Source organism: Heloderma suspectum, chromosome 8, assembly GCF_057233095.1.
Source record: "Heloderma suspectum isolate Gila_16-S chromosome 8, 16-S_ref, whole genome shotgun sequence".
Taxonomy (NCBI): Eukaryota; Metazoa; Chordata; class Lepidosauria; order Squamata; family Helodermatidae; genus Heloderma; species Heloderma suspectum.
The window spans coordinates 30,643,295-30,658,298 of record NC_139465.1 but is presented as its reverse complement, the minus strand read 5'-3'; the positions used below and the strand labels follow the sequence as shown (position 1 = coordinate 30,658,298).

The 15,004-nt window shown below is 40.6% G+C and overlaps 1 protein-coding gene across 1 annotated transcript in view; it reads right to left on the bottom strand.

Annotated features, from left to right (window-relative positions):
- CDH8 (cadherin 8) overlaps window positions 1–14,628 on the bottom strand; it is a 455,531-nt gene extending 440,903 nt beyond the window's left edge. The window contains exon 1 of the mRNA XM_084813265.1: window positions 14,377–14,628. Within this exon, the coding sequence (XP_084669391.1) occupies window positions 14,377–14,628 (252 nt within the window). The remainder of the gene's footprint in view (window positions 1–14,376) is intronic.
- Between the last annotated feature and the right edge of the window lie 376 nt (window positions 14,629–15,004).

Here is a 15,004-nt window from a genome sequence, read left to right as displayed (position 1 = left end):
TTCTGGAAGTCAAAGAATCAAAAGCCCTTGCTATATGCATAGCAAGGCAGGACATGTACCTCCTAAGAAGAAGGACTGCATAAAGTTTCTGCAACAGAGGGTTGTTGTTTTTTGTTTCAGTTCAGGGGTTAACTCCATAATATGTTGATTGGTGATAATGAGAACAGGTCCTCATTTGTTAAATTGTCACATTTTTACAAGGATGCTATCCTGGCAGGTGGTTTTCTCTGTGCATTATAGCTCATGATACCAAAGCTAAAGTATGATCTTAATACATTTGCCTATTATGTTAGAAAGACATGTAAACACCCTGCTGAAACAGGTTAGATTCTTTCAACATTTCAGAAGGTGTGCTTTGAAGCATCCATGCCTCAAATTTCTTATTCTCTTTCTGTTTCAGATGCAGTTGTGTTTAAGGAAATGGTGTGTGAAAGCTGCTTATGTATCAGTTCCAATGGATTCAATATTTTACATAATTTGTTTATAGGGATACAGGATTATGCCTCCTGGAAGGTGCAGCTGAATGCCCTTAGCAGACAGCTAAGTGTATCATGCTCTTCTTAGGAGGTGACACCTTTCAGATAGCTGAGAGAGGGATTATAACATAATTAGAAACTGAAAGTAGCATGTTTTGATGCTGCTTCCACATTTATTTGCACATATCCACATGAAGCTTTGCATGCACATATTATAGCCTTTAATTCCCTGACTGGCAGAGACAATCACTTCTTGGTGTATGGCAATAGCAGCAAGAAATAGATAGATAGATAGATAGATAGATAGATAGATAGATAGATAGATAGATAGATAGACAGACAGACAGACAGACAGACAGACAGATGGCAGCAAGTAAGAATGGGGGAGAAATTTGTTCTGTTCACATTTTATGTGAACTTACCAAAATTGCAGTTTCAAAGTCTGTACACAGACCAGAAACAGTTTAGCATTGATATCTGCAGTTTTATGAAGCTTGTGAACAAAGTTTGCCATTAAAATGTGTGCACAGTACAGAAAATTATGCACAAAAATGTGTATATTACAAAGACGTATCCACAAGAACACTTCATCTCAAGGGAAATTGCCTTAGGGAAATCTAGCTTCCCCTTATCTCAGGGATTGAGAAATTGTGGCCCTCCATATGTTTTGGCCTACAACTCCCATCCGTCTCCCATAAGTACAAGGAAATAATCAGTTCAGGAACAGATTCAACACCCCAGTCCTTGGAAGCAAGTTTTATCCTCTTCCATCTGTTGTGTAGATTGCTAAAACTATAAAGAGGTCCCAGTCATTTCTTTTCTTTCTTTCTTTCTTTCTTTCTTTCTTTCTTTCTTCTTTCTTCTTTCTTTCTTTCTTTCTTTCTTTCTTTTTAATTCACAGCAATTCAGGGGTCCAAGTGCTGTTTGAACTAACCAATGGTGAGGGATGATAGAAGTTGTAGGCCAAAACATCTGGAGAGCCATAAGTTGCCCATTCCTGACTTAACAGCTTGTCAACAGCTACCCATCTAGTGGCCTCTTCACATATAACATAGATAACAAATACAGGTGTGTATTGAACTGTGCACTTGAAAGGGAGCTGTAGCCAACTCTAATGCCCTGATTGCTGTACCTCTATCAATGCAGTCAATGCATCCGTTCAGTCATCAAAGTCCTGTTCAGGCTTCCTCTGGGAACAAATTTATGCGTAGTAGTTGCCAACTACTGTGGTCATAGCACTGGCTCCAACCCAAACTCCACATATTCAAAGGTCACATTTGCATGGAGCCTGAAAAGTGATCCAGTCTCCTGAAAAATGGATATTTCCAGATCACACAGGCTCTATACAAACCCCTGAAGATGTGAAGTTTGGTGTGAGGCCTCAGGTGTGACCTTCATCACTTTGCCTGCATCCATTTATACCCAAATGTCCATGTGTACAGGCCTCAAGTGTAAGGTAAGCAAGTATTGTACATGCATGTCTGAACATGGACTTGGTCAAAACTCACATTTGTTTCAAGAAATGTCACATCTTTTTCTCTTCACATGTATTAATTGTACCCTCCTAATGAAAAGAAAAGTATGTATATGTGTGTGTGTGTGTGTGTATATATGTATGTATGTATGTATATATATATATATATATATATATATATATAATCTCCAATGAAGAGGGAGTATGAAAACAAGAAGTACAAGGAAATCGTCAATTCAGGAACAGATCCAACACCCCCATCCTTGGAAGCAAGTTTTATCCTTTTCCATCTGTTCTGTAGAGTGCTGAAACTATAAAGAGGCCCCGGCATTTTTATTTTTTTTTAAATCACAGCAACGCAGGGGAGCAAGTGCTGTTGGAAATACTTCTAGAAAATGAATGCATCTGTTGGTTTTTATCTTGGTGTCTTTCTTCCCCTTTGTATTTACTAATGCATTTGAATAATGGTGGAAATTAAAGGCAGACAGAATGCTTTAACGATGCCATAATGCATAGTAGCTTGTGATTTAATGTGGTGGTGAACGAAAGCTTACTGACTCCTCTCCCTGACTTCCTCTTGCTTCTTGTTGTTCCGAAGAAACTGGCACACATATGGTGCATAAGATCACACATCTTCCTGAGTGCCCATAACAGGATGAAGTTAAGACATGAGTGGATGGCTGCCTTAACTCAAAATCTGTTTTCTTTGTCAGTTTAAGTGCTTGATGGAGAGACTCTCTTCATAGTTTAAATCCATTTGGGAATATTGTGTTGTGTGTGGGGGGTGGGGGGTTTTCTTTTCTCTTCTTCTTCTTCTTCTTCTTCTTCTTCTTCTTCTTCTTCTTCTTTTTAAGGAAAAGAAATGGAATGCATGTGAATAAACACACTCACGTGCCACTGATATAAAGCAGATCTTTACTGGCTGTTATAAACATATGGAGGGCAAAACCTCAACCATCATGAATTAACAGAGAGCTCTGGCTGGAAGTTGATTGAATTAAAAAGATTTGATGAAGGTAGAAGTATAATTAAATATTTGGGGTGTGCATAAGGAGAGTTTCAAAACTAGGCAGACAGGAAGTATTTTTCGCTTGATTTTACTTTCTTTGTAGTGGTGGTCCCCACTGCCCTGCTCACACTCAGTCAGTGCTAGTCAGCAGTAGTAATCCTAAATCTGCGTAAGATCGAGATTTCAGATAATTCAGTGAGCTGCCTTTCAGCACCATGCTAGTATACTCTGTGTTATGACATCATTAAAGCATTCTGTCTCCCTTTAATTTCAGCCATTATTCAAATGCTTTAGTAAATGCAAGGGGAAGAAAGAGGTAAGATAAACCAACAGATGTATTCTTTTTTCTAGAAGCAATTTCTTTTATTTTATTTTTATAAACCACACTGGAAGCTCTGCTGGAAGGCTCTATATAAATCATTTTAAATAAAATTAATATCTACATGTGATCCCTTAGTGTCCAAATTTTGTCTCTAAACTCTGGACTGCCTCAAAATAGAATCAGAAACACTGGGTCCATATCTCTGCTTTAGCCATGAAGATACCTGTGAAAGTTATTCTCTCTATCTCCATCTCTCCCAGCCAAGCCTAACACCACACAGGTTTGTTGATACACTGAGATAACCCTGTGTATGCTGCCCAGTGATCTCAGTGTATCAGCAATGCTGCTTATCTTTCCCAGAATGCATGGGAGGGAGGATGGGAAAGCTACAAGCACAATATACAAGACTATTGTTTTAAGCAGCCCTTACTGGGTAGTCTTCATGCAGTGGAGGCTGATGACTCCAATGTCAGTGGGACAGTGAATTTGCTCTGGGTTTCAGTCAGAACCGGTCAGAACTCTAAATTTGCTATCCAAGGTGTGAAGCATTGCCATGGTGGGAGAATCAGAACAGATAAAAGGAAGGACACTGCAGGAATTATGTAAAGGAATATGCTGCCCCAGGATATGGTGATGGCCACCAGCTTGGATGACTTTAAAAGTGGATTAGACAAATTCATGGAGGATGAGGCTGTCAATGGCTCTACATAACCTCCAGTATAGAGGCAGTATATCTCTCAATACCAGTTGCTGCTTGTACGTCTGTCCTGTTAATGGGCTTCCCATATGGATCTGGTTGGCCACTGTGAGGACTGAATGCTGGATAAGATAGGCTTTTGGTCTGATCCTTCACAGCTCTTCTTATCTTATGTCTGAGTAGTACTTTTGAATTTCCCCACTTCTGAATTTCTGCCCAGGATGTGGACATTCAAATTACCTTATCTTGCCTCCAAGACAAGGTAATTAGAATGCCTCTATTGTCCTGCTTCGCCCCTGCCCTGTAATTTGTACATACATTAGCCACACCTTTCAGTTCCTTCATTTCATTTTCACTTCATTGTTACCAATGTGCCTGTGTGCACTGAAAAACAGAGCAAAAAGCAATCTTGATGTGACTGTACTTAAAGGTTGCATTAGTATTCCCCCCCCACCCTTTCCGTATGGCGTTTTACCAATGTACGGGAGTGCATAGGTACATCAGTAAAACACAGCAGAGATAGATAGATAGATAGATAGATAGATACCTTGATGCAGTATTTATTTTATCTATTTTTCAGTTGCCCAATAACTCATTTTCCCAGTGACTTACACATTGTGACAAAGCAATTTCACATCACCAAGACAACACAAATATCATTTAAAAAAGCATCTAAACAATTAAAAAACAGGAAAACTAAACATCATGTCAAGCAATAGGTAATACAGATCTAAAACATTTTGCCCGGAGGATAAAACAACCACATTTAAAACACAGCACACAATCCATGTTTGAAAGTATCCAATTTTTTAAAAGCCTATGAGAATTTACCTGGTACTAACAAAAAAATGACCTGGTTCACATGACACAACAACACACTGTGGGTTGTCACCCTTCTTTGTTTCAGAGTGTCTTGTCACATTGTTTGAACCCAGAACAATGGCTTAAATGTGGGTTGTTAATAGGGATAGCGTGGATGCCCGACTGGATCTGGGAATCTGACAGGGTCCGGGAGTCGATCGAGCTCGCCTCCAGACCACATCTGCCAAGCCTCTGGCCTCACTCACCCCTTGCTTGCGCCTACCCAGGCATTCCCCAGACTCACCCTGGATCCTGTCCACGAGCACCCGCCATTTTGCTGAGCTTTTTTTAATGGGGAAAAGGAGGTCATTAAAAATGTGCATATTTAAATGTGTGCAAATATGGGGTGGGAAAGGCTGATCTACACAATATTGCAGGTGTAAATTGGTCATTTATGCCTCTAAAATTCTGTAGATCAAGCTGTTCCAGCCCAGATTTGCATGTGTTTAAATGTGCACATTTTAATGACCTCCTTTTTTCCTGTAAAAGAAAGCTCAGCAAAATGGTGGGTGCGTGCGGACAGGATCTAGGGTGAGTACGGGTGGCTTGGCAAGTGGGGGGGTGCTCAAGCGTGGGTCCGGGGGTAGGGGTTGAGCAGGGCCAGCACTTCAGCAGGCACCGGGGGGGGGGTCCACCATCCCTAGTTGTTAAGTATGCACAAGGCGCCCTGAGAACCCATGGCTTGTTGTTGCATTGTTCAGGCTAGTTTGTTGTGATATGCAAACCCAGCAGAGTGGGTTCTGCATGCCTTGTTTGAAAGGGCTACAAAGATGCCTGGCAAGAGCAGCAAAAACCACCCAACTGCTCCTCTCAGTGCCCTTTGCCCCTCCTCCTGCAGCTAGGTGCTTCCTTTGACAGTGACTGGCTTTATCTTATTGTGAGCCAAGGTGAGTTAGCAGCACAGCTATGCATGTACGCCTGATTGACTTACCTCTGGGTAACCGTACATGGCCCCAGTGCAGAGCTATGCCAATTTGGGAGGGGGGGAGAGTTAAGCTTTCCCCCTCCTGTTTTCATGTCCAAATTCCACCCAGCCCCCATGGGGAGATTTAAAAGAAAAGAACATAAGTCTCTCTCTCTCTTTTTCTTTTTTTACCCCCAGCCCCACCCTTTGCCATACAAGTCAGACGAATATTGCTCATCCCTGGCTGTGAGAAACAGTCAAGGAGGCCTTATTTTTTAAGTGTTAAAGAAAGAAAATGAATAAAACCATCAGCTACCATCTGATCAGCTACATGGGCTTGATACTGGCAGTAGGGATGGATGGACTCATCTTCGTCTGGTCCTGTTGGGCGATCAATGAGCCGCCGTCACCACCTGCCCATGGTTACCCTTGTAATGTTGAGTCTTTGCCCCTTTAAGTCAGCCATAGATGCAACATTGTTGTTCAGTCGTTCAGTCGTGTCCGACTCTTCATGACCCCATGGACCATAGCACGCCAGGCCTTCCTGTCCTGCGCTCTCTCCCGGAGCGTGCTCAAGTTTATATTCATTGCATCGGTGATGCTATCTAGCCATCTCATCCTCTGCCGTCCCCTTCTCCTTTTGCCTTCAGTCTTTCCCAGCATCAGGGTCTTTTCCAGAGAGTTTTCTCTTCGCATTAGGTGGCCAAAATATTTGAGCTTCAGCTTCAGTATCTGTCCTTCCAATGAGCGCTCAGGGTTGATTTCCTTTAGGATGGACTGATTGGACCTCCTTGCAGTCCAGGGGACTCGTAAGAGTCTTCTCCAGCACCACAGTTCGAAAGCATCAATTCTTCGGCACTCAGCCTTCCTTATAGTCCAGCTCTCACAGCCATACATTACTACTGGGAAAACCATAGCTTTGACTAGACGGACCTTTGTCGGCAAGGTGATGTCTCTGCTTCTTACTATGCTGTCTAGGTTTGCCATAGCTTTCCTCCCAAGGAGCAAGCATCTTTTAATTTCATGGCTACAGTCACCGTCTGCAGTGATCTTGGAGCCCAAGAAAGTAAAATCTGTCACTGCTTCCATTTCTTCCCCTTCTATATGCCAGGAAGTGATAGGGCCAGATGCCATGATCTTAGTTTTCTTAATGTTGAGTTTCAAACAAGCTTTTGCACTCTCCTCTTTCACCCTCAACAAGAGGCTCTTTAGATCTTCTTCGCTTTCTGCCATTAGGGTGGTATTGTCTGCATATCGGAGGTTGTTGATAATTCTCCCAGCAGTCTTAATTCCAACCTCTGATTCATCCAACCCGGCAACATTAGATTTGTGGAAGTAACCAAACCACTATTTCTGTGCACAATGGCAACTTGGTGAGGCAACAGATGGCTTCACAGTGCTTCCCATCTGTTGCTGAGTGGGCAAGTGAGCCCCCAAAGCCCGGCGAGCAGGGCCTGAGTGGTCAGGTGGTGGGGTCTGTCAGACTCCACCCCCTCCTCAGACTCTCGCATCATCCCTAACTAGCAGAAAACCAGAACAAGCCTCACTGAACACGGGCTAGAGCTCATTTGATAGCAGTGAAGTCAGCAGAGAAGTCATGCTTCTCTTCCAATATCTGCACAGAGCCATCCAATGAAGTGTTTTGTGGTGAACAAAGGCCTGTTACACTCTGACACATAAGAAGAAAATGTGGATCACTTGATAGCCCTTTGTGATCAACGTATGTGACACTTTTCAGATCAAATGGATCATATCTATGGTGATTTGGTTGCCATAGTTGGTGTGTGTAAATTTGTCCCTGCTTATCCAGTTAAAATGGATACTATTAAATCTTTACAGCCCAAGGATATGGACAGTACATTTGGATACAATTAGTATATGGCATGACAATCTTAACTGAGGAAAAAAAAACCCACCATGTATTAATCCCACTGAGATATATACTTTGGGCATATTTGGGATGCCATTATCAAGCTCAGTTAAGATGATGATGAAAAGTTAAATAAAAGTTATTTAAAGTTCTATATTATAGAACTACTTGATACATAGCACTACATAGTAAGAACAAAGTTACGCTGAATATATCACTGCTAACATCATTTATTTATAATGATGAAATTAAAATTAGTGGCATCCTGTGGGAATGGATATCTTATCACATAACAACATTTAAAGATGCAGTGGTTAATGGATCCTGTTTAAGTACAGCTGAATTGGGATTAAAAATAGGTGAACAACTACCTCACTGGATTCAATATTTGCAACCTAGAAAGGAAGGAAAGCATCAAGGACTGCTGAGAGAAACGTTGAGTTGTTATGAAGAATTTATTGTGAAGGAGCCAATTTTTTAAAAAAAGTATTGTGATCTAGAATCTATAACCGATGAAGAGGAGGAGGAGGAGGAGGAGGAGGAGGAGGAGGAGGAGGAGGAAGAAGAAGAAGAAGAAGAAGAAGAAGAAGAAGAAGAAGAAGAAGAAGAAGAAGAAGAAGAAACATTTATATATTACTGGATAGCCAAAGCTCTCTGGACAGTTTACAAAAGATTAATATCTTAAAAATGCAATATAAAACATAATATAAAATCAATTGGGGGGGGACACACGCATTGACTAAGAAAGCGATCCTATGGCCCTAGACAGCATCTGGAGTGTCACAGGATACTGCAGTTCTCCTCCTCTGGTCCAGACAGTAGACAAAACTATGAATACAGAAGAGAAGATTGGCAGCTGTAACATTGTAAGGAAAATTGGAGAGGGAAAGGGGGAATGTTGGTGGGTGGGGAAAGGCTGGGTTGTGCGGTGTCCGATGGGCTCTCCAGAAAGGTAAGTCAGCTAGATGAGCTCAGAGGCCTGTCTAGCTGTGTTCTGTATTTTAAATGGAGGAATAGCAGGGGAATCGTCTCTGTCCTTCTCTCACCCTGCCTGGCTTTTGCTGGCAGGGCATAGGATAAGCAGAGAGGGCTCCAAACTCAGAGTCCTTTGTCTATCGGGAGTGCAACCAATAGGATTGTGCCCTAAAACACAGGTTGACTATAGATAACTTAAAGGGTAACAAATTTATATATACTTTAGAAAACAATGACCAAAAAAGAAGCATCACAACAAAAACGGTGCTATATCTTTACTAATGGACTAGTTTTATCCCCCAAAGCTCAAATATTAGAGAAAACCAATATAAGTTTATATATACACGGTATCTTATTCCTGCATAGCTATTTAGGGTTTATAGGCAAGGAACAGATCAATGTTGGTGGTGTCAGTGATGGTACAATTTTGGGAACAAATAGTAAGCACAATTAAAATTATTTTGAGTTATGAGAGACAGCTAGACCTAATTATTATATTATTGGGATATATGAAGGAGGTAGTGTTAAGTAAACATGAGGAGTTAGCTTGGAATTTATTTACAGCAGCCAAAATATTAATAGCCACCAAATAGAGAAATAATGAGGTACCCACTGTTAAAATCTGGTTATCAAAAGTATGGGAAATTGCAAGAATGGTAGAATTAACAGAATATGTGCAAATAAGAAACAGGAAGAAGAAAGTTTTTTTTTCTTCTTTCGACAATTGAAACCTTTTTTTAGAGCTTGAGTCAAAAATGCAGTTATATTGATAAATATAAGACAAAATAAAAAATGGTGAGATTTAAAAAATAGGTGTATGGTTAAAACAGGATTAAATAAAAACAGGATTAAATAAAAAACCAACAAACATTATGTACAGGCACTAGTCATGTTACTAATTGTATATATTTGGAATATTTACCATTCTTGTAAACAGTTATTGTACTTACAAAATTTACCAAGATGATGGGCTGAATTTACAAAGTCTTAAAAAAAAGTGGAAATGCTCATTTCATAATATTTTACAGCATAAAGCTATGCATGTTTACTCAGATGTACGTCTCATTATGTTCAATAGGGTTTACTCCCAAGCATGTCTGCATTATAGACACTCCAGCCAACCATCCTGCAGATCAAAATGATGATGACTTCAAAGATTTATTGTGACTAAGTATAATCATCAGTATGTAGCAATACAGTTTGACTTAAATTACAAAATTTGGAGTTGGCAAGCAGGCATTAGTGCCCTCATGGCTATTACACACCCTCATGATCTTTCACAGTAATTTCAGTTTTCAGAATAGGTACACACCAAGCCACACTGTATATTATATTTCTGTAGAACAACTTGCCTTGTTTATTTCTTTGTTTTTAAAGTATACTTGCTATTGCTCAATTGCTGGCTGAAGGTGCCAATTTTCCCACCAAAATATTGGACACAATGTGACATCAAGTATATGAGCAAAGCAATCATAACTACCACAGAAGGCTGGCTGAGGGAGGAAGAAAAGATCCCCTCCACCACAAGAGAAGCTCCATTGCCAAAGATGACCCCAGTTATGCCTGCAGAAAGTTCCATTGGTGTAGAACCACCAGTGGTCTTTCCACCATCAGCTAAACCATTTCCCAAGCCCCCTCACTCTCCTGGCCCATCCCTGGATCACATGTCATACTTATTTCAACCTTGAGCTGACAAAGGTATTATCCTTTCCATTGGAACCACTGAGAGGGAAATTCTAAAAACCCAAAGATCCACAGGGGCAGTAAAGGGGATAATACCCCTGCACCTCCCACCCTGGCTAGAGTGAGCCAGTAGGGCTTTGGAAGTGGTGGATCATGTATTTATTTTATTTATTTACAGTATGTATATACCACTCCACATCAAAAGATTTCAGAGCAATGAACAACAAAGATAAAAGAATAAAACACCATGATAAAACAATTAAAACATTTTTAAAAGAAACAAGTTCTGATAAGATCAAATTTAATAAACTGGCTGGTCACTCAAGGAAGGCTTCTCGAAATAATGATTTCTTTTATTTGTTTATTTACAATACATCTACTGCTTAACTCCCCACACCCCACTTTAGATTTCTCTGTGAAGCATGCATAGGGTTCATGCCTATTTAGGAATAGGGGTGTATGGAAAATTGGTTGCAGAGCATTTTTTAATCAGGATTTACCCAGTTCACACCTCCCAATCCAAATATGGACTCAAATGCAATCTGCAGTCCACGTCCATACATTTCCAAGTTTGCAGTGTGACTCATGAATGAAAAAAAAAAAAAAAAGTGCTTAACAGCAGGTGTACAATACATTAAAAAAATTGTGCAGGAAAAATGCAGATTTTTGAAAAATGTTTTAATCAACGGGGAAAGAATGCATACATTTCAAAGATGCGTACATTTGATATGTATACTGGGGAAAAATATGCATGAAAATATGTACACATTTTTATGCAAAAAGACCCCCCACCCCCAGACTGCAATCTGATATGGCCATGAGATGGAATGAGCTTCAAGGTGGAATGTGGAGAATTTTGACGAGCTTGAGTTTTGTTTGTATGCACATCCCTATTTAGGAGCAAGCCCCACTAAATTCATAGAACTTACATCTGAATAACCAAGCACAGTATTGGGTTGCACAATTTCCAAAATTCCACCTGCTCAGAAAACATTGACAAACTTTATCCATGATGCATTTTCTATACTTATTATGGATACAGCCCCTGAAATATAGACACTATGAAAATTATGAATGGGTAGAAACTGAAAGCTCAGTTTAACAACATCAAAGCATAGAACTCTATCTAAGAAGAACACCTAGGGATAGTATATGTGTGTAATGAAGATTGTTCATTTGTTTTGTTTTAGCAGCAGTGAAATAATCTCAAGCATAGGGAGGAGAACCAAAATCCCATTACTGGCTTCACCAAGCCCCACACCCAATGCTACCAAATCTGTGTTTTAAAAAAGATTGTGGTTCCATTCACACTTTGTGTCAGCAGTGTGAGAAATGCATAAGAACATAAGAGGAGCCATGTTGAATCAGACCAAGGGTCCATCTAGTCCAACATTCTGTTCACACAGTGGCCAACCAACTGTCCATGGGAAACTCTCAAGCAGGACATGGCTGTACCCTCCTGTCCATGTTCCCCAGCAACTGACACAGTGCCTCTGCTATTGGAGGTAGTATATAGCCACCTGGACTAGTAGCCATTGATAGCCTTATCCTCTGGGAATTCTCTCTAGGTCTAACCCCCTTTTAAAGGATCCTCAGGAATCTGCAGCAGTTCGGGACCACTTACCTCCACTCCAGGAGGACTGGAGGTGGAACGGCACTCCGCTGCTTCTTGCCAGCCAGAGCCGTTCGCCTCCTCCCTGTCCCTGCCGATTGCCATGTCTTAAAAAAAAAAAAAAAAGTGATCGGGAGGATGTGCCCATATACTTATACACAAATAGAGTCATGAATCTTGCATATAAGTCTGTGTGTCCACAGGCTTATACGCAAGGTTCACCACTCTATTTTGCGTATAAGTCTATGGGCACGTGCACTCAGCAGGATGTGCCCATAGACTTATACGCAAAATAGAGCCGTTCCACTTAATTAGGACTGAGCTGAAACAGCTCAGTGTATTTCCAGAACATGGCAATCAATTTCATTTACACTGCCCTCTCTTGTTGTCAGCCTCAATTGGCTTTCTTTGCTCTCAGTAGCCAATTCTGATGGGCTACATAGCATTGTGATGTCATTACATTCATGATGTAATCCCTGAATGGATGGGATCACTTATGTGACCACACCTATGTGACAAGAACTTAGTCACTCTGGCCCCAGTCTCAATTGATTTTTGTTATGAGATCATATAGACGATATGACATAGCATTGTAACCTCATCACATCCGGTATTTCATTCCCAATTGGCTGTGAGTGCCCATTTTACTAATCCCATAAGAAGACAAATGGAGTAACTAGAAGAAAAATAAGAGTACCCAAACAGAACCAAATAAGGGTTGGCAACAAAGGGTTGAATATTCTCCCAGTTAAAGGGCTTTTCAGGACATGTTTCTACTTCTGTCCTGAATATGTGTGTGTGTGCGTGCGTATGTATATATATATATCTCACACATACACACGAAGCGTATTTAGTGCAGCTCAGGCAAAACCAGTATCTGTGACTGTCTGTGATGCTGCTTTCTTTATTTCTGATCTGTGACCCTTTTTGTCCTGGTTTAGATAGAGGAGGGATTGGGTGTATGAAGATGCTGAAGGTCTGATATATCATTTGCGCTGCTCAGACTGTTTCTATTATGGTTTCTAAACTTTTTGATGACTTAAGTGTTTTGTAGTTATTCCATATTGTGATTGACAATAGAGTGAAGTATTCTGCCTAGCTCTTTATTAATTTTACTCTCTTTTTTGTCCTTGGATTCCATGGGAACATAACAATCTGTCTCCATATCATTACATATCAATGAAAATGGAAGATTTATATTTTCCAGATGGAATGCACATATTAAATTGGTTTTCTAACACGAAGATCTACCTATTCACTGGGGGAAAGAAAGGATGTGCTGCTGTTACTTAAGTTTATAAAGAAATATTTCACTCTACATCTGGGCCTTTTTTCTCTAGTTTTCTTGCCCAGTTCTTTGCATCCTTGTTCCAGTCCCCTTCCATCAGACCTCTTAGCTAGGGATGTACAGACTGTGTAAAATCCGCTCTGTTTGTGTTTCGGGGATTGTCAGGTGCCTTTCGTTCTATCATCTGCCGACAGACAGATGCATGTATTTCTTTTTTGTCATGTGGAAAAAATATGGAAATAACTGTGTCAGTATTTACATAAGTATTTACACAATTTACCTAAGTACGTAACATTTAGTGTATTGTCCCCCATTCCATTCAACGTTTCCTCACAGAAATGTATGTATTTTTCTATGGATTTATATGTGTAAATTTTGGGAAAGTAAAAAAAAAAAAAATCATCCGAAAGCCCATGGACTCCACACGACCTGAGGGGGGTGCTCCACAGTAGATTCTGCAGATCAGATTCTTAGAAATCCGAGCTCATTTTATCCCTCTTGGATTCCTCCAGCATCCCTACTCTTAGCTCAGACCCTGCTTGCCATCAGCTCTGCCCCTAAATTGAACCTTCTCTGCATTTGTTCTGTCTCTCCACCGCAGCTCCAGTCCCAACCCTGCAAGGACATGTTTTCTCACAGCCTGCCTTGAAGTGGAATCCAAATGTTGTGCCCCCCCTCCAACCAGGGAAAATGCTTTAAAAATCCTCACTGTATCATTCAAACACCAGTTCCAATCTATCCCCGATGCCTCCCCCTTCCCTAGATCTGTGTTGCACCTGAAGCAGGTCACTACACCATCCTGAATGGCAGGGTCGGCCATATGTACCTGCCTATTGTTCAACACTGACAAAAGATGTATGGCAGTGGTAGAATATGTTGAGTGGCAACGTCCATTGCATTCCCATCCATGCCAACAAGACCAAGGACCTGCATATCCACACCCTTTACGACCACCGTAGTATTGTAACCACAGAATCTGGATGATGATGAAGATGATGATGATGATGTAATCATACATTACCACCACTACCATTGTCATTCTCCATAGCCCTTACTAAGTAGAGAAAACTAGTCAAATGTCAGCTGCCGCTACTACTAATCCAGTGTCAAAGGGTTCAGGATTAGGTAACCTGTTGGATGCGAGAATCCAAAACAAATGAATGTGTGCCATCCATCTCATTGAAGAAATCAGAATCTCAACTTACCCGGCCAACTAATATAGGTTCTGGTCCAGAGAACTCTTCCAGCACAAACATTTGATTCCATACCCAGCCTCTCTTTGAACGGTTCAACACTCTTTGCTCTTCATTTAGCTCATTTAGTCCTCTACTGGTTCGGCTAGGTAATACTTGAGTATGATTCATTGGAGCCATATACATCGATGGGAATGCAGTAATCCATAATATTACTAATGGAGCCCACGTATCCATAAGCATTTCTGTTAGTCTTTCTGGCATCCTTCCACACACTAAGCAAATCGCTGCCGGCAATGAAACAATTATTTTGCTTTCTTCCAGATCGTAGTCATACGATTCATCATGCGGCAAAGAAGATTTACTTACAGTTCCATCATGTGTCTAGAGCACAGTAAACATAAATAGAAATTGCTTAGATAGTAGAAACACTCTCCTTTGGGCTTTATCGTCCTCAAAGGTGCCTGAAAAATTAAGAGGAAAAATCAAGTTAATAATAAAATAATCAGGAATTTGTAGCTTTCAATTTATCAGATCTTTATATTTTCATATAAACCCCCCACCCCCCAATGATTTAAGATGATTAGATCACAGGTCTAATTTAGCAATTCAGATGTTGTTTAATAATTACAGTTGTGCA